This window comes from Electrona antarctica, assembly GCF_951216825.1.
Source record: "Electrona antarctica genome assembly, contig: scaffold_242, whole genome shotgun sequence".
In the NCBI taxonomy this organism is placed as follows: Eukaryota; Metazoa; Chordata; class Actinopteri; order Myctophiformes; family Myctophidae; genus Electrona; species Electrona antarctica.
In genome coordinates this window covers 162,396-190,000 of record NW_027637656.1, presented here as the reverse complement: position 1 = coordinate 190,000, position 27,605 = coordinate 162,396, and the positions used below count along the sequence as shown (strand labels likewise).

The following is a 27,605-nucleotide window of genomic DNA, read 5'->3' as shown; positions in this document are numbered from 1 at the left end:
GGGCTATATAATTATAATTTAGGCCAATATCTTGATTTGTAAAGAAAAACACTTGTTTCTCTGCAATAAGTCACTTTTATTTGACTAATAACAAATGAGAATGAGAATAGCATCAACAATATAAAGTTTGGATTTTATGTCCTCACATCATTTTGAGATGTTTCTTTAAGATGAGATAAATGACATTATTGTTAAGCTCTACTCTAAGTAACTAAATAAAATAAAAAGTAAATAATAGGGCTGGGACATGTTAATCTAATTAGAGGCCTTATAATTAACCAATCTCAATGAATCACATTTTAATCGCATATCAATTTTCAATATAACAGTGAGAAACATTTTTTTCAAAGGTATGCCAGTGAATCAATGATTGACAATGATGAACAAAATATTAAGCAATAAAACATTGTTTTTGAGGGGCGGCTGGGCGCTAGCCACTAGCCTCTAGTTGTTTCCGAGGGGCGCTAGCTGGTAACTCCTATACTAGCCATGGTTCACAGTCATGTTTCCTATACTTGGAGTCGGGACTCGGGACTAACATTAGCCCCACTAAAGGAGCTCACTCCGGCGCTCTAATGTAGCAGCTTCAGGGAGAGGTTCCATGGGCTGGACTGGCGTCAGCCTCCACGCTGGCTGTCTCTAATGTAGCAGCTTCAGGGAGAGGTTCCATGGGCTGGACTGGCGTCAGCCTCCACGCTGGCTGTCTCTAATGTAGCAGCTTCAGGGAGAGGTTCCATGGGCTGGACTGGCGTCAGCCTCCACGCTGGCTGTCTCTAATGTAGCAGCTTCAGGGAGAGGTTCCATGGGCTGGACTGGCGTCAGCCTCCACGCTGGCTGTCTCTAATGTAGCAGCTTCAGGGAGAGGTTCCATGGGCTGGACTGGTGTCAGCCTCCACGCTGGCTGTCTCTAATGTAGCAGCTTCAGGGAGAGGTTCCATGGGCTGGACTGGCGTCAGCCTCCACGCTGGCTGTCTCTAATGTAGCAGCTTCAGGGAGAGGTTCCATGGGCTGGACTGGCGTCAGCCTCCACGCTGGCTGCCTAATGTCTCGCACTGAACACAGCTTCAGGGAGAGGTTCCATGGGCTGGACTGGCGTCAGCCTCCACGCTGGCTGTCTCTAATGTAGCAGCTTCAGGGAGAGGTTCCATGGGCTGGACTGGCGTCAGCCTCCACGCTGGCTGCCTAATGTAGCAGCTTCAGGGAGAGGTTCCATGGGCTGGACTGGCGTCAGCCTCCACGCTGGCTGTCTCTAATGTAGCAGCTTCAGGGAGAGGTTCCATGGGCTGGACTGGCGTCAGCCTCCACGCTGGCTGTCTCTAATGTAGCAGCTTCAGGGAGAGGTTCCATGGGCTGGACTGGCGTCAGCCTCCACGCTGGCTGTCTCTAATGTAGCAGCTTCAGGGAGAGGTTCCATGGGCTGGACTGGCGTCAGCCTCCACGCTGGCTGTCTCTAATGTAGCAGCTTCAGGGAGAGGTTCCATGGGCTGGACTGGCGTCAGCCTCCACGCTGGCTGCCTAATGTCTCGCACTGAACACAGCTTCAGGGAGAGGTTCCATGGGCTGGACTGGTGTCAGCCTCCACGCTGGCTGTCTCTAATGTAGCAGCTTCAGGGAGAGGTTCCATGGGCTGGACTGGCGTCAGCCTCCACGCTGGCTGTCTCTAATGTAGCAGCTTCAGGGAGAGGTTCCATGGGCTGGACTGGCGTCAGCCTCCACGCTGGCTGCCTAATGTAGCAGGTTCAGGGAGAGGTTCCATGGGCTGGACTGGCGTCAGCCTCCACGCTGGCTGTCTCTAATGTAGCAGCTTCAGGGAGAGGTTCCATGGGCTGGACTGGTGTCAGCCTCCACGCTGGCTGTCTCTAATGTAGCAGCTTCAGGGAGAGGTTCCATGGGCTGGACTGGCGTCAGCCTCCACGCTGGCTGTCTCTAATGTAGCAGCTTCAGGGAGAGGTTCCATGGGCTGGACTGGCGTCAGCCTCCATGCTGGCTGTCTCTAATGTAGCAGCTTCAGGGAGAGGTTCCATGGGCTGGACTGGCGTCAGCCTCCACGCTGGCTGTCTCTAATGTAGCAGCTTCAGGGAGAGGTTCCATGGGCTGGACTGGCGTCAGCCTCCACGCTGGCTGTCTCTAATGTAGCAGCTTCAGGGAGAGGTTCCATGGGCTGGACTGGCGTCAGCCTCCACGCTGGCTGTCTCTAATGTAGCAGCTTCAGGGAGAGGTTCCATGGGCTGGACTGGCGTCAGCCTCCACGCTGGCTGTCTCTAATGTAGCAGCTTCAGGGAGAGGTTCCATGGGCTGGACTGGCGTCAGCCTCCACGCTGGCTGTCTCTAATGTAGCAGCTTCAGGGAGAGGTTCCATGGGCTGGACTGGCGTCAGCCTCCACGCTGGCTGCCTAATGTCTCGCACTGAACACAGCTTCAGGGAGAGGTTCCATGGGCTGGACTGGCGTCAGCCTCCACGCTGGCTGTCTCTAATGTAGCAGCTTCAGGGAGAGGTTCCATGGGCTGGACTGGCGTCAGCCTCCACGCTGGCTGCCTAATGTAGCAGCTTCAGGGAGAGGTTCCATGGGCTGGACTGGCGTCAGCCTCCACGCTGGCTGTCTCTAATGTAGCAGCTTCAGGGAGAGGTTCCATGGGCTGGACTGGTGTCAGCCTCCACGCTGGCTGTCTCTAATGTAGCAGCTTCAGGGAGAGGTTCCATGGGCTGGACTGGTGTCAGCCTCCACGCTGGCTGTCTCTAATGAAGCAGCTTCAGGGAGAGGTTCCATGGGCTGGACTGGTGTCAGCCTCCACGCTGGCTGTCTCTAATGTAGCAGCTTCAGGGAGAGGTTCCATGGGCTGGACTGGCGTCAGCCTCCACGCTGGCTGCCTAATGTCTCGCACTGAACACAGCTTCGCGCTGCGGTCCTCGTCGCGATGCGATACATGTGGAAGCAGCCATAGCGTGGAGGCCAGCGCCGGTCCAGACTCCAGGCAGCCCCATATAGAACCCTTCAATCCGCTATTGTACACAACCATACGATATAAACAGAGATATAAACGGCTTCTTCCTTTGGGTGAATGTGGGTGTGTTGTTGTCTGCTCTGATGATAGCAACGCATTGAGCTACAAGCTGGGTTGTGCCCCGGCATATAATGTCCGCCACTGACAGGCTGAAACTCGTCCTGTGAGAAACGTTCCGGGGTGAATAAACGGCACATGCAATGAAATATCGCGAGTCGGCTGGTGATTTCGTTAGACTGTATTGAACGTCAATTTCGATTCGATCTCGATACGCCTTAACACGCACACACACGCACACGCACGCACGTACACACGCACACACACACACACATACACACACAATCCAAGGCGATTTGTAGAGGATCACGATTCACGGTGATTCGTATAATCCTCTACGAATTGCCAAAATTGCTTTTTGTAATTGTACAATTGAATTGATTTCACAAATGAGACCTAGCTGTGATCTGTCGCTTAGCTATATATTTGTCTTCTCTGACGGAGTAGGAGTATGGAGTAGACTGCTGCTGCTCGTGATGTCATGAAATAAAGAGACTCTAACTTTATTAAGAGAGTGCGGATATTCCCGACGGACAAAAATGTCCGATTTCATAGTTAATGCGACCGGCGGTGGCAATAAGAATAAACATGGATATCTTTGTAATTGATGACCCCCCCTCTCTGCCCCCCCCCCCCCTCCCCCTCCCAGTGCCCCCCTCGGTGCCAGCCTGTGCCATCCAGGGCCCTCTGGACGTGGGCAGCGACATCGTGCTGATGTGTGGCTCGGAGGAGGGCATCCCTACGCCCTCCTACAGCTGGGACAAGATGGAGGCTCTGCCCAGACTTCCCCCCAACGCTGTACAAGGTTAGTACTCTGCCCAGACTGCCCCCCCAACGCTGTACAAGGTTAGTACTCTGCCCAGACTGCCCCCCCAACGCTGTACAAGGTTAGTACTCTGCCCCAGACTGCCCCCCAACACTGTACAAGGTTAGTACTCTGCCCAGACTGCCCCCCCAACGCTGTACAAGGTTAGTACTCTGCCCCAGACTGCCCCCCCAACACTGTACAAGGTTAGTACTCTGCCCAGGCTGTAGAGGATCACGGCGATTTGTAGAGGATCACGGCGATTTGTAGAGGATCACAGCGATTTGTAGAGGATCACAGCGATTTGTAGAGGATCACGGCGATTTGTAGAGGATCACGGCGAATTGTAGAGGATCACAGCGATTTGTAGAGGATTACAGCGATTTGTAGAGGATTACAGCGATTTGTAGAGGATCACAGCGATTTGTAGAGGATCACAGCGATTTGTAGAGGATCACAGCGATTTGTAGAGGATCACGGCGATTTGTAGAGGATCACGGCGATTTGTAGAGGATCACAGCGATTTGTAGAGAATCACGGCGATTTGTAGAGGATCACGGCGATTTGTAGAGGATTACAGCGATTTGTAGAGGATTACAGCGATTTGTAGAGGATTACAGCGATTTGTAGAGGATCACAGCGATTTGTAGAGGATCACAGCGATTTGTAGAGGATTACAGCGATTTGTAGAGGATCACAGCGATTTGTAGAGGATCACGGCGATTTGTAGAGGATCACAGCGATTTGTAGAGGATCACAGCGATTTGTAGAGGATCACAGCGATTTGTAGAGGATCACGGCGATTTGTAGAGGATCACAGCGATTTGTAGAGGATCACAGCGATTTGTAGAGGATTACAGCGATTTGTAGAGGATTACAGCGATTTGTAGAGGATCACAGCGATTTGTAGAGGATCACAGCGATTTGTAGAGGATCACGGCGATTTGTAGAGGATCACGCCTCTACAAGTCTGCCTGAGAGATCCAAGATGGAAACTCTGGGCCAATCACAGTGCAGGTCAGACAAGATGGAAACTCTGGGCCAATCACATTGCAGGTTAGACAAGATGGAAACTCTGGGCCAATCACAGTGCAGGTTAGACAAGATGGAAACTCTGGGCCAATCACATTGCAGGTTAGACAAGATGGAAACTCTGGGCCAATCACAGTGCAGGCTAGACAAGATGGAAACTCTGGGCCAATCACAGTGCAGGTTAGACAAGATGGAAACTCTGGGCCAATCACAGTGCAGGCTAGACAAGGCAGGCACACAGTAACAAGGCAGACAGGAAACACTAGGAACAATACTACAAAATAAAAGGGTTTCAAAACTGGAACTGGAACTAGGAAACCAAGAACACTTCAAAACATCAGAGGAACAATACTTAAAGTCCCTAATGGCTGCACACAACTACTCGCAACCGCTTTGTTGCATTCATATTATGTGTGTGTGTGCGTGTGCGTGTGCGTGTGCGTGTGCGTGTGCGTGCGTGCGGTGTGTGTGTATATATTCTCCAGACCACCAGCAGGGGGCGCTGTCGCTGCGTAACATCAGCAGCAGTGTGTCAGGTCTCTATCAGTGCACGTCCAGCAACGTGGTGGGAAAGAGCACGTGCACGCTCAACGTGCAGGTGGTGGCACGTAAGTACACACACACACACACACACGCACGCACGCACACACGCACGCACGCACACACGCACGCACGCACGCACGCACGCACGCACGCCCTGATTGGATCTCACCGATCTGTCCGTCACCCCCGGCCTCTCCTCTCCAACCCAATGCTAACGTAGGTAGCATTATGCTAATGTAGGTAGCGTTATGCTAACGTAGGTAGCATTATGATGCTAACGTAGGTAGCATTATGCTAACGTAGGTAGCATTATAGTCTAGTAGCCATAATGCTAACGTAGGTAGCATTATGATGCTAACGTAGGTATCATTATGCTAACGTAGGTAGCATTATGGCTCGATCGATCGAAAGTGCTATAAAAGCGCAATTTGCCGTTGATGTACGGCGATGGCGTTGAGTGTAGGGATGAAATAATAGGGTTTAATTGACGTACATCTACTCCAATCAGCAGCAGCTATCCCGCCTCTAGCTGCTGCTGATTGGCCAGGCCGTTTTGTGGCCGGGCATCAAGTCTACCTGAGAGTTCCCAGATGGGAGCAGGAGGGGGGAACCCAGTGTACTCTCTGCTGCCCCATCTGGCGGAGTCAGGTTAGCCCGGTGGGTTAAACAACGTCAAACTCATCAACATTGCAGCTGTACGAAAATCTTGAATTATCCTCTTTCTATCCTCAAAGTGTTTGTTTCATAACAACCCCCTGCAGACATGTTGTTATGAGCTACTTTGTGGCCTTGCAGGTGATTCTTTTTCTAAGTGTTGCAGTTTGGAAGTGCTCGTTAGACATCACTCAACGGCTCATCGTGGGGACAGTGTCTTAATGTCCTGTCTGTCCTCAGCCCAGACCCAGACCCTAGGCCTCATCGTGGGGACAGTGTCTTAATGTCCTGTCTGTCCTCTCAGCCCAGACCCAGACCCTAGGCCTCATCGTGGGGACAGTGTCTTAATGTCCTGTGTGTCCTCAGCCCAGACCCAGACCCTAGGCCTCATCGTGGGGACAGTGTCTTAATGTCCTGTCTGTCCTCAGCCCAGCCCCAGACCCTAGGCCTCATCGTGGGGACAGTGTCTTAATGTCCTGTCTGTCCTCTCAGCCCAGACCCAGACCCTAGGCCTCATCGTGGGGACAGTGTCTTAATGTCCTGTCTGTCCTCTCAGCCCAGACCCAGACCCTAGGCCTCATCGTGGGGACAGTGTCTTAATGTCCTGTCTGTCCTCAGCCCAGACCCAGACCCTAGGCCTCATCGTGGGGACAGTGTCTTAATGTCCTGTCTGTCCTCTCAGCCCAGACCCAGACCCTAGGCCTCATCGTGGGGACAGTGTCTTAATGTCCTGTGTGTCCTCAGCCCAGACCCAGACCCTAGGCCTCATCGTGGGGACAGTGTCTTAATGTCCTGTCTGTCCTCAGCCCAGCCCCAGACCCTAGGCCTCATCGTGGGGACAGTGTCTTAATGTCCTGTCTGTTCTCAGCCCAGACCCAGACCCTAGGCCTCATCGTGGGGACAGTGTCTTAATGTCCTGTCTGTCCTCTCAGCCCAGCCCCAGACCCTAGGCCTCATCGTGGGGACAGTGTCTTAATGTCCTGTCTGTCCTCTCAGCCCAGACCCAGACCCTAGGCCTCATCGTGGGGACAGTGTCTTAATGTCCTGTCTGTCCTCTCAGCCCAGACCCAGACCCTAGGCCTCATCGTGGGGACAGTGTCTTAATGTCCTGTCTGTCCTCAGCAGACCCTAGGCCTCATCGTGGGGACAGTGTCTTAATGTCCTGTCTGTCCTCTCACCCCAGCCCCAGACCCTAGGCCTCATCGTGGGGACAGTGTCTTAATGTCCTGTCTGTCCTCTCAGCCCAGACCCAGACCCTAGGCCTCATCGTGGGGACAGTGTCTTAATGTCCTGTCTGTCCTCTCAGCCCAGACCCAGACCCTAGGCCTCATCGTGGGGACAGTGTCTTAATGTCCTGTCTGTTCTCAGCCCAGACCCAGACCCTAGGCCTCATCGTGGGGACAGTGTCTTAATGTCCTGTCTGTCCTCTCAGCCCAGACCCAGACCCTAGGCCTCATCGTGGGGACAGTGTCTTAATGTCCTGTCTGTCCTCAGCCCAGACCCAGACCCTAGGCCTCATCGTGGGGACAGTGTCTTAATGTCCTGTCTGTCCTCTCAGCCCAGACCCAGACCCTAGGCCTCATCGTGGGGACAGTGTCTTAATGTCCTGTCTGTCCTCTCAGCCCAGACCCAGACCCTAGGCCTCATCGTGGGGACAGTGTCTTAATGTCCTGTCTGTCCTCTCAGCCCAGACCCAGACCCTAGGCCTCATCGTGGGGACAGTGTCTTAATGTCCTGTCTGTCCTCTCAGCCCAGACCCAGACCCTAGGCTTCATCGTGGGGACAGTGTCTTAATGTCCTGTCTGTTCTCAGCCCAGACCCAGACCCTAGGCCTCATCGTGGGGACAGTGTCTTAATGTCCTGTCTGTCCTCAGCCCAGACCCAGACCCTAGGCCTCATCGTGGGGACAGTGTCTTAATGTCCTGTCTGTCCTCAGCCCAGACCCAGACCCTAGGCCTCATCGTGGGGACAGTGTCTTAATGTCCTGTCTGTTCTCAGCCCAGACCCAGACCCTAGGCCTCATCGTGGGGACAGTGTCTTAATGTCCTGTCTGTCCTCTCACCCCAGCCCCAGACCCTAGGCCTCATCGTGGGGACAGTGTCTTAATGTCCTGTCTGTCCTCTCACCCCAGCCCCAGACCCTAGGCCTCATCGTGGGGACAGTGTCTTAATGTCCTGTCTGTCCTCAGCCCAGACCCAGACCCTAGGCCTCATCGTGGGGACAGTGTCTTAATGTCCTGTCTGTCCTCAGCCCAGACCCAGACCCTAGGCCTCATCGTGGGGACAGTGTCTTAATGTCCTGTCTGTCCTCAGCCCAGCCCAAGACCCTAGGCCTCATCGTGGGGACAGTGTCTTAATGTCCTGTCTGTCCTCAGCCCAGACCCAGACCCTAGGCCTCATCGTGGGGACAGTGTCTTAATGTCCTGTCTGTTCTCAGCCCAGACCCAGACCCTAGGCCTCATCGTGGGGACAGTGTCTTAATGTCCTGTCTGTCCTCTCAGCCCAGCCCAAGACCCTAGGCCTCATCGTGGGGACAGTGTCTTAATGTCCTGTCTGTCCTCAGCCCAGACCCAGACCCTAGGCCTCATCGTGGGGACGCTACCGTAACACAACCGTTGCCGGGAATCCTTCAAAATAGGAGCTCTGGGGTGCCGGAAAGACATGGCCGCTTTTACTCTGAAACCCACGACCAGGAAACAATCCACTAAAAAGGTTTACTTTACATAGCTAGCTTACATTGCTATCGTTTTAATTTATACGATATATGATCCAAAAAGTGTTCATATTTTGCGGGAGAGACGGATGAGGAGCAGAAATGAAGCGCCAGTATATCGATCCGTTCAACACCACGGAGAGCGCCCTGGATTAGGAGAGACGAGTCATTCTTTCCGCCGCGCTAACTCAATGATAAGCTAACATGGGCTCAGAGCGTAGCATACGGTGGCCCGAAAGTCGAACTGACAAATAAAAAAATGGAAAAAAATCAGAATATTCCTCTCTCGCCCGGTATCATTGAGGATGCGCTAGGACGTCTGAGGACGTCGTATGGACCCCTCGGTTCGAGTCCCTAGGACGTTTCCAGATGTCCTAATGTACAGAATGTGTTTTAATGTCCTCTCTCTGTCCTCTCTGTCCTCAGCCCAGCCCCAGACCCTGGGTCTCATCGTGGGGACGGTAGCGTCCTCCGTCCTCTCTCTGGTCATCCTGTCTCTCCTGGTCACCCTCTCTGTCCTCTCTGTCCTCAGCCCAGCCCCAGACCCTGGGTCTCATCGTGGGGACGGTAGCGTCCTCCGTCCTCTCTCTGGTCATCCTGTCTCTCCTGGTCACCGTCACCTTGTTCTACTGGAGGAACAGGAACAAGTACGACGAGGAGGAAGTCCCCAACGAGATCAGGTGACCTGTCTGTCTGTGTGTGTGTGTGTGTGTGTGTGTGTGTGTGTGTGTGTGTGTGTGTGTGTGTGTGTGTGTGTGTGTGTGTGTGTGTGTGTGTGTGTGTGTGAGACGTAGGGAAACATTTTTTCCTTTTATTTTATCATGCTCATAAAGTGCTCTGTGTAATTAAAAATCACACCTGTGTGAACTGAGTGGTGCAATCCCCCCCCCCCCCCTCTCTCTCTCTCTCTCTCTCATTAGCAGGCAACAGTGCAGCACTATCTCTCTCTCTCTCGGTTTCTGGCACAACAGCGCCACTTTTGCCCCTACTGGTACTCATAGTCACACACATAGTCACATAGGTTAACATGATGTTCCTTGGCGTGGCTCTAAAAGCCAACGTGTGGGTCCTGAGACCTTCGTCTGTGGTCGTGTGGGTCCTGAGACCTTCGTCAGTGGTCGTGTGGGTCCTGAGACCTTCGTCAGTGGTCGTGTGGGTCCTGAGACCTCCGTCAGTGGTCGTGTGGGTCCTGAGACCTTCTAAAAGCCAACGTGTGGGTCCTGAGACCTTCGTCAGTGGTCGTGTGGGTCCTGAGACCTTCGTCTGTGGTCGTGTGGGTCCTGAGACCTTCGTCAGTGGTCGTGTGGGTCCTGAGACCTTCTAAAAGCCAACGTGTGGGTCCTGAGACCTTCGTCAGTGGTCGTGTGGGTCCTGAGACCTTCGTCAGTGGTCGTGTGGGTCCTGAGACCTTCGTCAGTGGTCGTGTGGGTCCTGAGACCTTCGTCAGTGGTCGTGTGGGTCCTGAGACCTCCGTCAGTGGTCGTGTGGGTCCTGAGACCTTCGTCAGTGGTCGTGTGGGTCCTGAGACCTTCTAAAAGCCAACGTGTGGGTCCTGAGACCTTCGTCAGTGGTCGTGTGGGTCCTGAGACCTTCGTCAGTGGTCGTGTGGGTCCTGAGACCTCCGTCAGTGGTCGTGTGGGTCCTGAGACCTTCGTCAGTGGTCGTGTGGGTCCTGAGACCTCCGTCTGTGGTCGTGTGGGTCCTGAGACCTTCGTCAGTGGTCGTGTGGGTCCTGAGACCTTCGTCAGTGGTCGTGTGGGTCCTGAGACCTCCGTCAGTGGTCGTGTGGGTCCTGAGACCTCCGTCAGTGGTCGTGTGGGTCCTGAGACCTTCGTCAGTGGTCGTGTGGGTCCTGAGACCTTCGTCAGTGGTCGTGTGGGTCCTGAGACCTTCGTCAGTGGTCGTGTGGGTCCTGAGACCTTCGTCAGTGGTCGTGTGGGTCCTGAGACCTTCGTCAGTGGTCGTGTGGGTCCTGAGACCTTCGTCAGTGGTCGTGTGGGTCCTGAGACCTTCTAAAAGCCAACGTGTGGGTCCTGAGACCTTCGTCAGTGGTCGTGTGGGTCCTGAGACCTTCGTCAGTGGTCGTGTGGGTCCTGAGACCTTCGTCAGTGGTCGTGTGGGTCCTGAGACCTTCGTCAGTGGTCGTGTGGGTCCTGAGACCTTCGTCTGTGGTCGTGTGGGTCCTGAGACCTCCGTCAGTGGTCGTGTGGGTCCTGAGACCTTCGTCAGTGGTCGTGTGGGTCCTGAGACCTCCGTCAGTGGTCGTGTGGGTCCTGAGACCTTCGTCTGTGGTCGTGTGGGTCCTGAGACCTTCGTCTGTGGTCGTGTGGGTCCTGAGACCTTCGTCAGTGGTCGTGTGGGTCCTGAGACCTTCGTCAGTGGTCGTGTGGGTCCTGAGACCTCCGTCAGTGGTCGTGTGGGTCCTGAGACCTTCGTCAGTGGTCGTGTGGGTCCTGAGACCTCCGTCAGTGGTCGTGTGGGTCCTGAGACCTTCGTCAGTGGTCGTGTGGGTCCTGAGACCTTCGTCAGTGGTCGTGTGGGTCCTGAGACCTTCGTCAGTGGTCGTGTGGGTCCTGAGACCTCCGTCTGTGGTCGTGTGGGTCCTGAGACCTTCGTCAGTGGTCGTGTGGGTCCTGAGACCTTCGTCAGTGGTCGTGTGGGTCCTGAGACCTTCGTCAGTGGTCGTGTGGGTCCTGAGACCTTCGTCAGTGGTCGTGTGGGTCCTGAGACCTTCGTCTGTGGTCGTGTGGGTCCTGAGACCTTCGTCAGTGGTCGTGTGGGTCCTGAGACCTTCGTCAGTGGTCGTGTGGGTCCTGAGACCTTCGTCAGTGGTCGTGTGGGTCCTGAGACCTTCGTCAGTGGTCGTGTGGGTCCTGAGACCTTCGTCAGTGGTCGTGTGGGTCCTGAGACCTTCGTCAGTGGTCGTGTGGGTCCTGAGACCTTCTAAAAGCCAACGTGTGGGTCCTGAGACCTTCGTCAGTGGTCGTGTGGGTCCTGAGACCTTCGTCAGTGGTCGTGTGGGTCCTGAGACCTTCGTCAGTGGTCGTGTGGGTCCTGAGACCTTCGTCAGTGGTCGTGTGGGTCCTGAGACCTTCGTCAGTGGTCGTGTGGGTCCTGAGACCTTCGTCAGTGGTCGTGTGGGTCCTGAGACCTTCGTCAGTGGTCGTGTGGGTCCTGAGACCTTCGTCAGTGGTCGTGTGGGTCCTGAGACCTTCTAAAAGCCAACGTGTGGGTCCTGAGACCTTCGTCAGTGGTCGTGTGGGTCCTGAGACCTTCGTCAGTGGTCGTGTGGGTCCTGAGACCTCCGTCTGTGGTCGTGTGGGTCCTGAGACCTTCGTCAGTGGTCGTGTGGGTCCTGAGACCTTCGTCAGTGGTCGTGTGGGTCCTGAGACCTTCGTCAGTGGTCGTGTGGGTCCTGAGACCTTCGTCAGTGGTCGTGTGGGTCCTGAGACCTTCGTCAGTGGTCGTGGGGGTCCTGAGACCTTCGTCAGTGGTCGTGTGGGTCCTGAGACCTTCGTCAGTGGTCGTGTGGGTCCTGAGACCTCCGTCAGTGGTCGTGTGGGTCCTGAGACCTCCGTCAGTGGTCGTGTGGGTCCTGAGACCTTCGTCAGTGGTCGTGTGGGTCCTGAGACCTTCGTCAGTGGTCGTGTGGGTCCTGAGACCTTCGTCAGTGGTCGTGTGGGTCCTGAGACCTCCGTCAGTGGTCGTGTGGGTCCTGAGACCTCCGTCAGTGGTCGTGTGGGTCCTGAGACCTCCGTCAGTGGTCGTGTGGGTCCTGAGACCTCCGTCAGTGGTCGTGTGGGTCCTGAGACCTTCGTCAGTGGTCGTGTGGGTCCTGAGACCTTCGTCAGTGGTCGTGTGGGTCCTGAGACCTCCGTCAGTGGTCGTGTGGGTCCTGAGACCTCCGTCAGTGGTCGTGTGGGTCCTGAGACCTCCGTCAGTGGTCGTGTGGGTCCTGAGACCTTCGTCAGTGGTCGTGTGGGTCCTGAGACCTCCGTCTGTGGTCGTGTGGGTCCTGAGACCTTCGTCAGTGGTCGTGTGGGTCCTGAGACCTTCGTCAGTGGTCGTGTGGGTCCTGAGACCTTCGTCAGTGGTCGTGTGGGTCCTGAGACCTTCGTCAGTGGTCGTGTGGGTCCTGAGACCTTCGTCTGTGGTCGTGTGGGTCCTGAGACCTTCGTCAGTGGTCGTGTGGGTCCTGAGACCTTCGTCAGTGGTCGTGTGGGTCCTGAGACCTTCGTCAGTGGTCGTGTGGGTCCTGAGACCTTCGTCAGTGGTCGTGTGGGTCCTGAGACCTTCGTCAGTGGTCGTGTGGGTCCTGAGACCTTCGTCAGTGGTCGTGTGGGTCCTGAGACCTTCTAAAAGCCAACGTGTGGGTCCTGAGACCTTCGTCAGTGGTCGTGTGGGTCCTGAGACCTTCGTCAGTGGTCGTGTGGGTCCTGAGACCTTCGTCAGTGGTCGTGTGGGTCCTGAGACCTCCGTCAGTGGTCGTGTGGGTCCTGAGACCTTCGTCAGTGGTCGTGTGGGTCCTGAGACCTTCGTCAGTGGTCGTGTGGGTCCTGAGACCTTCGTCAGTGGTCGTGTGGGTCCTGAGACCTTCGTCAGTGGTCGTGTGGGTCCTGAGACCTTCTAAAAGCCAACGTGTGGGTCCTGAGACCTTCTAAAAGCCAACGTGTGGGTCCTGAGACCTTCGTCAGTGGTCGTGTGGGTCCTGAGACCTTCGTCAGTGGTCGTGTGGGTCCTGAGACCTTCTAAAAGCCAACGTGTGGGTCCTGAGACCTTCGTCAGTGGTCGTGTGGGTCCTGAGACCTTCTAAAAGCCAACGTGTGGGTCCTGAGACCTTCTAAAAGCCAACGTGTGGGTCCTGAGACCTTCTAAAAGCCAACGTGTGGGTCCTGAGACCTTCTAAAAGCCAACGTGTGGGTCCTGAGACCTTCTAAAAGCCAACGTGTGGGTCCTGAGACCTTCTAAAAGCCAACGTGTGGGTCCTGAGACCTTCGTCAGTGGTCGTGTGGGTCCTGAGACCTTCTAAAAGCCAACGTGTGGGTCCTGAGACCTTCTAAAAGCCAACGTGTGGGTCCTGAGACCTTCGTCAGTGGTCGTGTGGGTCCTGAGACCTTCTAAAAGCCAACGTGTGGGTCCTGAGACCTTCTAAAAGCCAACGTGTGGGTCCTGAGACCTTCTAAAAGCCAACGTGTGGGTCCTGAGACCTTCTATAAGCCAACGTGTGGGTCCTGAGACCTTCGTCAGTGGTCGTGTGGGTCCTGAGACCTTCTAAAAGCCAACGTGTGGGTCCTGAGACCTTCGTCAGTGGTCGTGTGGGTCCTGAGACCTTCTAAAAGCCAACGTGTGGGTCCTGAGACCTTCGTCAGTGGTCGTGTGGGTCCTGAGACCTTCTAAAAGCCAACGTGTGGGTCCTGAGACCTCCGTCAGTGGTCGTGTGGGTCCTGAGACCTTCGTCAGTGGTCGTGTGGGTCCTGAGACCTTCGTCAGTGGTCGTGTGGGTCCTGAGACCTTCGTCAGTGGTCGTGTGGGTCCTGAGACCTTCTAAAAGCCAACGTGTGGGTCCTGAGACCTTCTAAAAGCCAACGTGTGGGTCCTGAGACCTTCTAAAAGCCAACGTGTGGGTCCTGAGACCTTCTAAAAGCCAACGTGTGGGTCCTGAGACCTTCTAAAAGCCAACGTGTGGGTCCTGAGACCTTCTAAAAGCCAACGTGTGGGTCCTGAGACCTTCTAAAAGCCAACGTGTGGGTCCTGAGACCTTCTAAAAGCCAACGTGTGGGTCCTGAGACCTTCTAAAAGCCAACGTGTGGGTCCTGAGACCTTCTAAAAGCCAACGTGTGGGTCCTGAGACCTTCGTCAGTGGTCGTGTGGGTCCTGAGACCTTCTAAAAGCCAACGTGTGGGTCCTGAGACCTTCTAAAAGCCAACGTGTGGGTCCTGAGACCTTCTAAAAGCCAACGTGTGGGTCCTGAGACCTTCTAAAAGCCAACGTGTGGGTCCTGAGACCTTCGTCAGTGGTCGTGTGGGTCCTGAGACCTTCTAAAAGCCAACGTGTGGGTCCTGAGACCTTCTAAAAGCCAACGTGTGGGTCCTGAGACCTTCTAAAAGCCAACGTGTGGGTCCTGAGACCTTCTAAAAGCCAACGTGTGGGTCCTGAGACCTTCTAAAAGCCAACGTGTGGGTCCTGAGACCTTCTAAAAGCCAACGTGTGGGTCCTGAGACCTTCTAAAAGCCAACGTGTGGGTCCTGAGACCTTCTAAAAGCCAACGTGTGGGTCCTGAGACCTTCTAAAAGCCAACGTGTGGGTCCTGAGACCTTCTAAAAGCCAACGTGTGGGTCCTGAGACCTTCTAAAAGCCAACGTGTGGGTCCTGAGACCTTCGTCAGTGGTCGTGTGGGTCCTGAGACCTTCTAAAAGCCAACGTGTGGGTCCTGAGACCTTCTAAAAGCCAACGTGTGGGTCCTGAGACCTTCTAAAAGCCAACGTGTGGGTCCTGAGACCTTCTAAAAGCCAACGTGTGGGTCCTGAGACCTTCTAAAAGCCAACGTGTGGGTCCTGAGACCTTCTAAAAGCCAACGTGTGGGTCCTGAGACCTTCTAAAAGCCAACGTGTGGGTCCTGAGACCTTCTAAAAGCCAACGTGTGGGTCCTGAGACCTTCTAAAAGCCAACGTGTGGGTCCTGAGACCTTCTAAAAGCCAACGTGTGGGTCCTGAGACCTTCTAAAAGCCAACGTGTGGGTCCTGAGACCTTCTAAAAGCCAACGTGTGGGTCCTGAGACCTTCGTCAGTGCTGGAGGATTTTCACAGACAAAGAGATTGCTCTTAACGAGCTCCACCAATATACAGCTCAGGAGCTGAGAATTACTAATTGGTGACATCACCGGATGGTGGGGCGTGGCCATTACAGAATAGATTTACAAGTTATACAGTTATAATTATAGGAAACGTGAGTACTGAATACACCACATGTTGACAGTCTTATACAGTTATAATATAGGAAACATGAGTACTGAATACACCACATGTTGACAGTCTTATACAGTTATAATATAGGAAACATGAGTACTGAATACACCACATGTTGACAGTCTTATACAGTTATAATATAGGAAACATGAGTACTGAATACACCACATGTTGACAGTCTTATACAGTTATAATATAGGAAACATGAGTACTGAATACACCACATGTTGACAGTCTTATACAGTTATAATATAGGAAACATGAGTACTGAATACACCACATGTTGACAGTCTTATACAGTTATAATATAGGAAACATGAGTACTGAATACACCACATGTTGACAGTCTTATACAGTTATAATATAGGAAACATGAGTACTGAATACACCACATGTTGACAGTCTTATACAGTTATAATATAGGAAACATGAGTACTGAATACACCACATGTTGACAGTCTTATACAGTTATAATATAGGAAACATGAGTACTGAATACACCACATGTTGACAGTCTTATACAGTGATAATATAGGAAACACTTTTTGAGTGGTGTAAACCACTCCTACAACTGGCTTTGTTAGTCTGTCTGTCTGTCTGTGCAGAAAAAATGAGCATGGTTGCTATGGTCACCCAGTTCACCCGGGTGTGATTTCATTACGTCAGACATTACGTCAGACCACAGCTGATCAGGCTATATAAGACCTTACACCACTCAGTTCACCCGGGTGTGATTTCATTACGTCAGACATTACGTCAGACCACAGCTGATCAGGCTATATAAGACCTTACACCACTCAGTTCACCCGGGTGTGATTTCATTACGTCAGACATTACGTCAGACCACAGCTGATCAGGCTATATAAGACCTTACACCACTCAGTTCACACGGGTGTGATTTTTCTTATACAAAAAAGTGTCTCAGTTCTTTGTGGTTCTTAGTCCATGAGCCAGAGCTCCAACATTGGAACGTTAATTATGAATTGAGTGGTAAAACCACACCTATATTAGATTGTTATCACCATGAAACTTCCCCAGTTGAGTACTTACACGAAGACAATGATTTATTGTATTACAAATTAAATATATGCAAATGAGGCATTATGTAGGAAAAAATGCAAAATAATCGAAAATATGAAAAAGCTACTACTGTGGAAGGTTATCATGTATTAATTTACTTGTATTGATCCTATAAACAGTGTAATATTGGTCTAGTTTTTCCCACCAATTTTGGAGCTCTGGCTCATGAACTAAATAAGAACCAAAAAGAAAAGAAAAGAAAAGAACTGAACCGGTTCCCACTGGGAACCAACCGGTGGAAAAGAACTGAACCGGTTCCCATTGGGAACCAACCGGTGGAAAAGAACTGAACCGGTTCCCACTGGGAACCAACCGGTGGAAAAGAACTGAACCGGTTCCCACTGGGAACCAACCGGTGGAAAAGAACTGAACCGGTTCCCACTGGGAACCAACCGGTGGAAAAGAACTGAACCGGTTCCCACTGGGAACCAACCGGTGGAAAGAACTGAACCGGTTCCCATTGGGAACCGACCGGTGGAAAAGAACTGAACCGGTTCCCATTGAGAACCGACCGGTGGAAAAGAACTGAACCGGTTCCCACTGGGAACCAACCGGTGGAAAAGAACTGAACCGGTTCCCACTGGGAACCAACCGTTGGAAAAGAACTGAACCGGTTCCCATTGGGAACCAACCGGTGGAAAAGAACTGAACCGGTTCCCATTGGGAACCAACCGGTGGAAAAGAACTGAACCGGTTCCCACTGGGAACCAACCGGTGGAAAAGAACTGAACCGGTTCCCAATGGGAACCAACCGGTGGAAAATAACTGAACCCAGTGGAAAAGAACTGAACCGGTTCCCACTGGGAACCAACCGGTGGAAAAGAACTGAACCCAGTGGAAAAGAACTGAACCGGTTCCCACTGGGAACCAACCGGTGGAAAAGAACTGAACCGGTTCCCACTGGGAACCAACCGGTGGAAAAGAACTGAACCCAGTGGAAAAGAACTGAACCGGTTCCCACTGGGAACCAACCGGTGGAAAAGAACTGAACCGGTTCCCAATGGGTAGAAGCCAGTGACTCCATCCAGCCGCCCCGTGTGTAGCTCCTACCCTCACCCAGTCTGCCCCCCCCCCCGCCCCCCCCCCCCCCCCCCCCCCCGAGTACTGAATACACCACATGTTGACAGTCTTATACAGTTATAATATAGGAAACATGAGTACTGAATACACCACATGTTGACAGTCTTATACAGTGATAATATAGGAAACACTTTTTGAGTGGTGTAAACCACTCCTACAACTGGCTTTGTTAGTCTGTCTGTCTGTCTGTGCAGAAAAAATGAGCATGGTTGCTACGGTCACCCAGTTCACCCGGGTGTGATTTCATTACGTCAGACATTACGTCAGACCACAGCTGATCAGGCTATATAAGACCTTACACCACTCAGTTCACCCGGGTGTGATTTCATTACGTCAGACATTACGTCAGACCACAGCTGATCAGGCTATATAAGACCTTACACCACTCAGTTCACACGGGTGTGATTTTTCTTATACAAAAAAGTGTCTCAGTTCTTTGTGGTTCTTAGTCCATGAGCCAGAGCTCCAACATTGGAACGTTAATTATGAATTGAGTGGTAAAACCACACCTATATTAGATTGTTATCACCATGAAACTTCCCCAGTTGAGTACTTACACGAAGACAATGATTTATTGTATTACAAATTAAATATATGCAAATGAGGCATTATGTAGGAAAAAATGCAAAATAATCGAAAATATGAAAAAGCTACTACTGTGGAAGGTTATCATGTATTAATTTACTTGTATTGATCCTATAAAAGGTGTAATATTGGTCTAGTTTTTCCCACCAATTTTGGAGCTCTGGCTCATGAACTAAATAAGAACCAAAAAGAAAAGAAAAGAAAAGAACTGAACCGGTTCCCACTGGGAACCAACCGGTGGAAAAGAACTGAACCGGTTCCCATTGGGAACCAACCGGTGGAAAAGAACTGAACCGGTTCCCATTGGGAACCAACCGGTGGAAAAGAACTGAACCGGTTCCCACTGGGAACCAACCGGTGGAAAAGAACTGAACCGGTTCCCACTGGGAACCAACCGGTGGAAAAGAACTGAACCGGTTCCCACTGGGAACCAACCGGTGGAAAAGAACTGAACCGGTTCCCATTGGGAACCAACCGGTGGAAAAGAACTGAACCGGTTCCCACTGGGAACCAACCGGTGGAAAAGAACTGAACCGGTTCCCACTGGGAACCAACCGGTGGAAAAGAACTGAACCGGTTCCCACTGGGAACCAACCGGTGGAAAAGAACTGAACCGGTTCCCACTGGGAACCAACCGGTGGAAAAGAACTGAACCGGTTCCCATTGGGAACCAACCGGTGGAAAAGAACTGAACCGGTTCCCATTGGGAACCAACCGGTGGAAAAGAACTGAACCGGTTCCCATTGGGAACCAACCGGTGGAAAAGAACTGAACCGGTTCCCACTGGGAACCAACCGGTGGAAAAGAACTGAACCGGTTCCCACTGGGAACCAACCGGTGGAAAAGAACTGAACCGGTTCCCACTGGGAACCAACCGGTGGAAAAGAACTGAACCGGTTCCCACTGGGAACCGACCGGTGGAAAAGAACTGAACCGGTTCCCACTGGGAACCGACCGGTGGAAAAGAACTGAACCGGTTCCCACTGGGAACCAACCGGTGGAAAGAACTGAACCGGTTCCCATTGGGAACCGACCGGTGGAAAAGAACTGAACCGGTTCCCATTGAGAACCGACCGGTGGAAAAGAACTGAACCGGTTCCCATTGGGAACCAACCGGTGGAAAAGAACTGAACCGGTTCCCATTGGGAACCAACCGGTGGAAAAGAACTGAACCGGTTCCCATTGGGAACCAACCGGTGGAAAAGAACTGAACCGGTTCCCACTGGGAACCAACCGGTGGAAAAGAACTGAACCGGTTCCCATTGGGAACCAACCGGTGGAAAAGAACTGAACCGGTTCCCATTGGGAACCAACCGGTGGAAAAGAACTGAACCGGTTCCCACTGGGAACCAACCGGTGGAAAAGAACTGAACCGGTTCCCACTGGGAACCAACCGGTGGAAAAGAACTGAACCGGTTCCCACTGGGAACCAACCGGTGGAAAAGAACTGAACCGGTTCCCACTGGGAACCAACCGGTGGAAAAGAACTGAACCGGTTCCCACTGGGAACCAACCGGTGGAAAAGAACTGAACCGGTTCCCACTGGGAACCAACCGGTGGAAAGAACTGAACCGGTTCCCATTGGGAACCGACCGGTGGAAAAGAACTGAACCGGTTCCCATTGAGAACCGACCGGTGGAAAAGAACTGAACCGGTTCCCATTGGGAACCAACCGGTGGAAAAGAACTGAACCGGTTCCCATTGGGAACCAACCGGTGGAAAAGAACTGAACCGGTTCCCATTGGGAACCAACCGGTGGAAAAGAACTGAACCGGTTCCCACTGGGAACCAACCGGTGGAAAAGAACTGAACCGGTTCCCATTGGGAACCAACCGGTGGAAAAGAACTGAACCGGTTCCCATTGGGAACCAACCGGTGGAAAAGAACTGAACCGGTTCCCATTGGGAACCAACCGGTGGAAAAGAACTGAACCGGTTCCCACTGGGAACCAACCGGTGGAAAAGAACTGAACCGGTTCCCACTGGGAACCAACCGGTGGAAAAGAACTGAACCGGTTCCCACTGGGAACCAACCGGTGGAAAAGAACTGAACCGGTTCCCACTGGGAACCAACCGGTGGAAAAGAACTGAACCGGTTCCCACTGGGAACCAACCGGTGGAAAGAACTGAACCGGTTCCCATTGGGAACCGACCGGTGGAAAAGAACTGAACCGGTTCCCATTGAGAACCGACCGGTGGAAAAGAACTGAACCGGTTCCCACTGGGAACCAACCGGTGGAAAAGAACTGAACCGGTTCCCACCGGGAACCAACCGGTGGAAAAGAACTGAACCGGTTCCCACTGGGAACCAACCGGTGGAAAAGAACTGAACCGGTTCCCATTGGGAACCAACCGGTGGAAAAGAACTGAACCGGTTCCCACTGGGAACCAACCGGTGGAAAAGAACTGAACCGGTTCCCATTAGGAACCAACCGGTGGAAAAGAACTGAACCCAGTGGAAAAGAACTGAACCGGTTCCCACTGGGAACCAACCGGTGGAAAAGAACTGAACCCAGTGGAAAAGAACTGAACCGGTTCCCACTGGGAACCAACCGGTGGAAAAGAACTGAACCGGTTCCCATTGGGAACCAACCGGTGGAAAAGAACTGAACCGGTTCCCACTGGGAACCAACCGGTGGAAAAGAACTGAACCGGTTCCCATTGGGAACCGACCGGTGGAAAAGAACTGAACCGGTTCCCATTGGGAACCAACCGGTGGAAAAGAACTGAACCGGTTCCCACTGGGAACCAACCGGTGGAAAAGAACTGAACCGGTTCCCACTGGGAACCAACCGGTGGAAAAGAACTGAACCCAGTGGAAAAGAACTGAACCGGTTCCCACTGGGAACCAACCGGTGGAAAAGAACTGAACCGGTTCCCAATGGGTAGAAGCCAGTGACTCCATCCAGCCGCCCCGTGTGTAGCTCCTACCCTCACCCAGTCTGCCCCCAACCCCCCCGCCCCCCCCCCCCAAATAGGGTGTATAGTGTATAGTGTGTAGCAGTCTGCTTTCACCAAATAGGGTGTATAGTGTATAGTGTATAGTGTGTAGCAGTCTGCTTTCACCATATAGGGTGTATAGTGTACCGTGTGTAGCAGTGTGTAGCAGTCTGCTTTCAACATATAGGGTGCGTTCGGAAATGCGCACCGGGAATGTGGTCAGTTTGTTGAGTGTGGTGGGCGGTGACGTCACAGAGTGCGTTCAGTGTGCCTTATTTACGAACGACCACAGCTGTGACGCAATCACACCGATTCACACCGGACAACCCCAGCTTCAGGGTAGGGTCGCTCAGTGGACGACCCCAGCTTCAGGGTAGGGTCGCTCAGTGGACGACCCCAGCTTCAGGGCAGGGTCGCTCGGTGCGGGCACTCGGAGAGACACCAGTGCGTTCCGAACGCACCCGTAGTCTCTGATGCTTTGAGATCTATAGTGAGAGAAAAGGGGCGGGGTAGAGTGCCTGGATGGTAACCGCAAGGTTGCCATCCTGTACCACCCTGTATGGTGATACATATCTGCCCTGCAGGGCGATATATGACCTGTCCACGGCCCCACCATCAGGTGATGTCATCAATATTAGTAATCCTCAGCACCTGAGCTGTATTGGTGCAATTGTATCGTTAAGAGCAAGTTCTGTGTCTGTGAAAATCATCCAGCACTGACGAACTGTGTGTGTGTGTGTGTGTGTGTGTGTGTGTGTGTGTGTGTGTGTGTGTGTGTGTGTGTGTGTGTGTGTGTGTGTGTGTGTGTGTGTGTGTGTGTGTGTAATCAGTTGTTGTTTTCGTCGACTAAAACCAAGACGAATAATGTTGGTCGACTACCTTTGTCTCTCTCTCTCTCTCTCTCTCTCTCTCTCTCTCTCTCTCTCTCTCTCTCTCTCTCTCTCTCTCTCTCTCTCTCTCTATGTCTCTCTCCCTCAGAGAGGACGACCTTCCTCCCAAGCGTTCGTCGTCCTCGGCGAAGTCGTCTGCGTTCCACGCGGCGGGAGACGCTTCCTCGTCGGAGAACGACACGCTGACGTCGACCAACACGTACGCCAGCCGCTACTGGCACCGCCCCTCCCCCGAGAGCCACGCCCCCCGCCACAAGACCCCGCCCCCCGTCGGCAGCTACGACGCCCACTCCTACACGCGCTACAACGGAGACACCACGCAGCGCACCTTCTCCCACGGGTAGGTGGTACATATCTGCCCTGCAGGGCGATACGGGTAGGTGATACGTATCTGCCCTGCAGGGCGATGCGGTGTTGATTTCGTCGACTAATAGTACGACAAACAACGTTCGTCGACTACTGTACCTTTTTCCACTGACGAAAACTAAATTGAAACTAAATGACAACTATAAAGCTACGACTAAAACTAAGACTAAATATATTGACAATTTCGTCAACAAATAAAAACTAGACTAGACTGTTTTTGTGAGCTTGTAGATCGGCTGTTTTCAGCATGCAACCAATGCTGATTTTACACTTGAAAAATGTACAATAAGGATATAAGATGATATAATATTATGTAGGGATGCACCGGAAAGGAAACCCAATACCGATTCAGAGTAAAAGCGGCCATGTCTTTCCGGCACCCCAGAGCTCCTATTTTGAAGGCATCCCAGCCTGATTTATGGCAAAAGACATGATTATGGCACAACTTAACTTAAATATATTCACTATTATGGGTCCATAAAACATTTATTCAGCTCTTTTGAATGCACTATTCGGTGATATATTTCCTGCCTATATTCGGGGCCGAAACCGAATAGGCCGAAAATGGCCGAATATTCGTTGCATCACTGAGTTTTCTCCGACGGGTGGCTGGCATCTCCCTTAGAGATAGGGTGAGAAGTTCACCTCCCTTAGAGATAGGGTGAGAAGTTCACCTCCCTTAGAGATAGGGTGAGAAGTTCATCTCCCTTAGAGATAGGGTGAGAAGTTCACCTCCCTTAGAGATAGGGTGAGAAGTTCATCTCCCTTAGAGATAGGGTGAGAAGTTCATCTCCCTTAGAGATAGGGTGAGAAGTTCATCTCCCTTAGAGATAGGGTGAGAAGTTCATCTCCCTTAGAGATAGGGTGAGAAGTTCACCTCCCTTAGAGATAGGGTGAGAGGTTCATCTCCCTTAGAGACAGGGTGAGAAGTTCACCTCCCTTAGAGATAGGGTGAGAAGTTCACCTCCCTTAGAGATAGGGTGAGAAGTTCACCTCCCTTAGAGATAGGGTGAGAAGTTCATCTCCCTTAGAGATAGGGTGAGAAGTTCATCTCCCTTAGAGATAGGGTGAGAAGTTCACCTCCCTTAGAGATAGGGTGAGAAGTTCATCTCCCTTAGAGATAGGGTGAGAAGTTCACCTCCCTTAGAGATAGGGTGAGAGGTTCATCTCCCTTAGAGATAGGGTGAGAAGTTCACCTCCCTTAGAGATAGGATGAGAAGTTCATCTCCCTTAGAGATAGGGTGAGAAGTTCACCTCCCTTAGAGATAGGGTGAGAAGTTCACCTCCCTTAGAGATAGGGTGAGAAGTTCACCTCCCTTAGAGATAGGGTGAGAAGTTCACCTCCCTTAGAGATAGGGTGATAAGTTCACCTCCCTTAGAGATAGGGTGAGAAGTTCATCTCCCTTAGAGATAGGGTGAGAAGTTCATCTCCCTTAGAGATAGGGTGAGAAGTTCACCTCCCTTAGAGATAGGGTGAGAAGTTCACCTCCCTTAGAGATAGGGTGAGAAGTTCATCTCCCTTAGAGATGGGGTGAGAAGTTCAGTCACACGGGAGAGACTTTGCCTGGAAAGGATCCAGCTTAGGTGGTTCGGGGCATCTGGTTAGGATGCCTCTCGGGAGTCTCCCTAGGAGTCTTCCTAGGGGAGACCAAGGACCACGTCCCACTGGGAGGAGACCCCGGGGCAGACCAAGGACCACGTCCCACTGGGAGGAGACCCCGGGGCAGACCAAGGACCAGTTGGAGGAAACACATCGACTCACTGGCCTCGGAACATCTCGGGATCTCCCAGGAGGAAGTCACTAATGTTGCTCTGGAGAGGGAAGTCTGGAGCTCTCTGGTGGAGCTGTTGCCCCCGCGACCCGACTACGGATAAGCGGTTGAAGATGGATGGATGGATGGACTAATGTAATATTATGTTTCCATTACCCCCCCCCCCCCCCCCCCCCCCCCCCCATAGACACAACGCAGCACATCGCAGCCCGACAACGACTCTGGTAACGCCTGGCTCCGCCCCCTTGTCCCGCCACGCCCACCATCACCACGCCCACCACCAGGTACTGTCTATCACAGTGGTTCTCAACCAGTGGTCCGGGGACCACCTGTGGTCTCTGAGGGGGTTCCAGGTGGTCCGGGGACCACCTGTGGTCTCTGAGGGGGTTCCAGGTGGTCCGGGGACCACCTGTGGTCTCTGAGGGGGTTCCAGGTGGTCCGGGGACCACCTGTGGTCTCTGAGGGGGTTCCAGGTGGTCCGGGGACCACTTGTGGTCTCTGAGGGGGTTCCAGGTGGTCTGGGGACCACCTGTGGTCTCTGAGGGGGTTCCAGGTGGTCCGGGGACCACCTGTGGTCTCTGAGGGGGTTCCAGGTGGTCCGGGGACCACCTGTGGTCCCTGAGGGGGTTCCAGGTGTGGGCCCTGAGGGAGGTTCCAGGTGGTCTGTGGGCCTTGAGGGGGTTCCAGGTGGTCTGGGGACCACCTGTGGGCCTTGAGGGAGGTTCCAGGTGGTCCGGGGACCACCAGTGGGCCTTTAGGGGGTTCCACGTGGTCCGTGGACCACCAGTGGGCCTTGAGGGAGGTTCCAGGTGGTCCGGGGACCACCTGTGGGCCTTGAGGGGGTCCCAGGTGGTCTGGGGACCACCAGTGGGCCTTGAGGGGGTTCCAAGTGGTCCGTGGACCACCTGTGGGCCTTGAGGGAGGTTCCAGGTGGTCCACCTGTAGGCCTTGAGGGGGTTCCAGGTGGTCCGTGGACCACCTGTGGGCCTTGAGGGGGTTCCAGGTGGTCCGGGGACCACCTGTGGTCCCTGAGGGAGGTTCCAGGTGGTCCGGGGACCACCTGTGGGCCTTGAGGGGGTTCCAGGTGGTCCGGGGACCACCTGTGGTCCCTGAGGGAGGTTCCAGGTGGTCCGGGGACCACCTAATCCATTTAGGAAGCAAAGATGTGGGTTAAAAACGTTCGCTCTGAAAGGATATTATATTCAAAGATTTGCGACACATTTTTACGATAAAAATAAATAAATAGCAGATATAGGTCTGCTATTTATTCACAGCTAAAGTAAAAAAAACAAAAAACAAAAACCAATGGTTAAAAGTAGTTCAAAGCTAAGATGCGTTTACGTCCAAAATGGGTTTAAAAATTGTGATATAATTATAAATAATAAATGTGATTGTGATTCTGATCCCCACCACCGGGGGGCTCCCGGTGTGATTCTGATCCCCACCACCAGGGGGCTCCTGGTGTGATTCTGATCCCCACCACCGGGGGGCTCCCGGTGTGATTCTGATCCCCACCACCGGGGGGCTCCCGGTGTGATTCTGATCCCCACCACCAGGGGGCTCCTGGTGTGATTCTGATCCCCACCACCGGGGGGCTGCCGGTGTGATTCTGATCCCCACCACCGGGGGGCTGCCGGTGTGATTCTGATCCCCACCACCGGGGGGCTGCCGGTGTGATTCTGATCCCCACCACCGGGGGGCTGCCGGTGTGATTCTGATCCCCACCACCGGGGGGCTCCCGGTGTGATTCTGATCCCCACCACCGGGGGGCTCCCGGTGTGATTCTGATCCCTGCCACCGGGGGGCTCCCGGTGTGATTCTGATCCCTGCCACCAGGGGGCTCCCGGTGTGATTCTGATCCCCACCACCGGGGGGCTCCCGGTGTGATTCTGATCCCCACCACCGGGGGGCTCCCGGTGTGATTCTGATCCCCACCACCAGGGGGCTCCTGGTGTGATTCTGATCCCCACCACCGGGGGGCTCCCGGTGTGATTCTGATCCCCACCACCAGGGGGCTCCCGGTGTGATTCTGATCCCCACCACCAGGGGGCTCCCGGTGTGATTCTGATCCCTGCCACCGGGGGGCTCCCGGTGTGATTCTGATCCCCACCACCAGGGGGCTCCTGGTGTGATTCTGATCCCCACCACCGGGGGGCTCCCGGTGTGATTCTGATCCCCACCACCAGGGGGCTCCCGGTGTGATTCTGATCCCCACCACCGGGGGGCTCCCGGTGTGATTCTGATCCCCACCACCGGGGGGCTCCCGGTGTGATTCTGATCCCCACCACCAGGGGGCTCCTGGTGTGATTCTGATCCCCACCACCGGGGGGCTCCTGGTGTGATTCTGATCCCCACCACCAGGGGGCTGCCGGTGTGTATTTGTTTTCAACAGCTTAAAGTACAACTTCTAGAACTGTGATGTGACAGTATATATATAAACTGTGACTGTGATTCTGATCCCCGCCACCAGGGGGCTCCCGGTGGCGCTGTGACCACCAACGGCAGCCACACCCTCCCCCCCCCTCCGCCCAAGACCCTGGTGGTGACCACCAACTCCGCCCCCTGCCCCCCCGCCGTGCCCGCGCGCGGCGCCAGCAGCAACGGCGCGGCTGTGGGCGTGGTCAAAGCGCCAGCGCCAGGCGGTAAGCAGCATCATCATCATCATCATCATCATCAACACCCAACGACGACCACGACCTCCACGTACGCCGTGAGCCAGGCCACGCTGGAGAGAATGGGCGCCGTGCCCGTCATGGTGCCCGCCCAGAGCAGGGCCGGGTCGCTGGTCTGAGGGACCCCCACCAACGACCCCCCAGGGACCCCCAGGGACCTCCACCATGGACCCCCAGGGACCTCCACCATGGACCGGACCCCTATACCCAGCCAGCCCAGGGACGGATTCACCCCCACGAGCCCCCCCCCGGGCCGGTACATTTTTTTGGGGGGTGGGGGCCCATAGTGCGCACGTGCGCGCGACATTTTCGTTGTTTTTTTATCATCTTTTTTTTTTTACCTAAATTTAACAACATCAATCAGGCCACAGGAGGCCCATTTCAGGGCCTCAAACCCAGGACCACACAGTCCATGAAGGGCCCCTGAGAGCCATGGAGGGCCCCTGAGAG

At 53.6% G+C, this 27,605-nt stretch overlaps 1 protein-coding gene across 1 annotated transcript in view; it reads left to right on the top strand.

Moving 5' to 3' along the window:
• Positions 1–27,274, top strand: part of LOC306918739 (immunoglobulin superfamily member 11-like) — a gene marked incomplete at both ends in the record, with an annotated part of 27,695 nt that extends 421 nt beyond the window's left edge. The window contains 9 exons of the mRNA XM_079531604.1: positions 3,710–3,865; positions 5,383–5,505; positions 9,339–9,486; positions 22,434–22,685; positions 24,671–24,767; positions 26,040–26,084; positions 26,530–26,574; positions 26,670–26,714; positions 26,954–27,274. Of these exons, the coding sequence (XP_079387730.1) occupies positions 3,710–3,865; positions 5,383–5,505; positions 9,339–9,486; positions 22,434–22,685; positions 24,671–24,767; positions 26,040–26,084; positions 26,530–26,574; positions 26,670–26,714; positions 26,954–27,274 (1,232 nt within the window). The remainder of the gene's footprint in view (positions 1–3,709; positions 3,866–5,382; positions 5,506–9,338; positions 9,487–22,433; positions 22,686–24,670; positions 24,768–26,039; positions 26,085–26,529; positions 26,575–26,669; positions 26,715–26,953) is intronic.
• Positions 27,275–27,605: the final 331 nt, after the last annotated feature.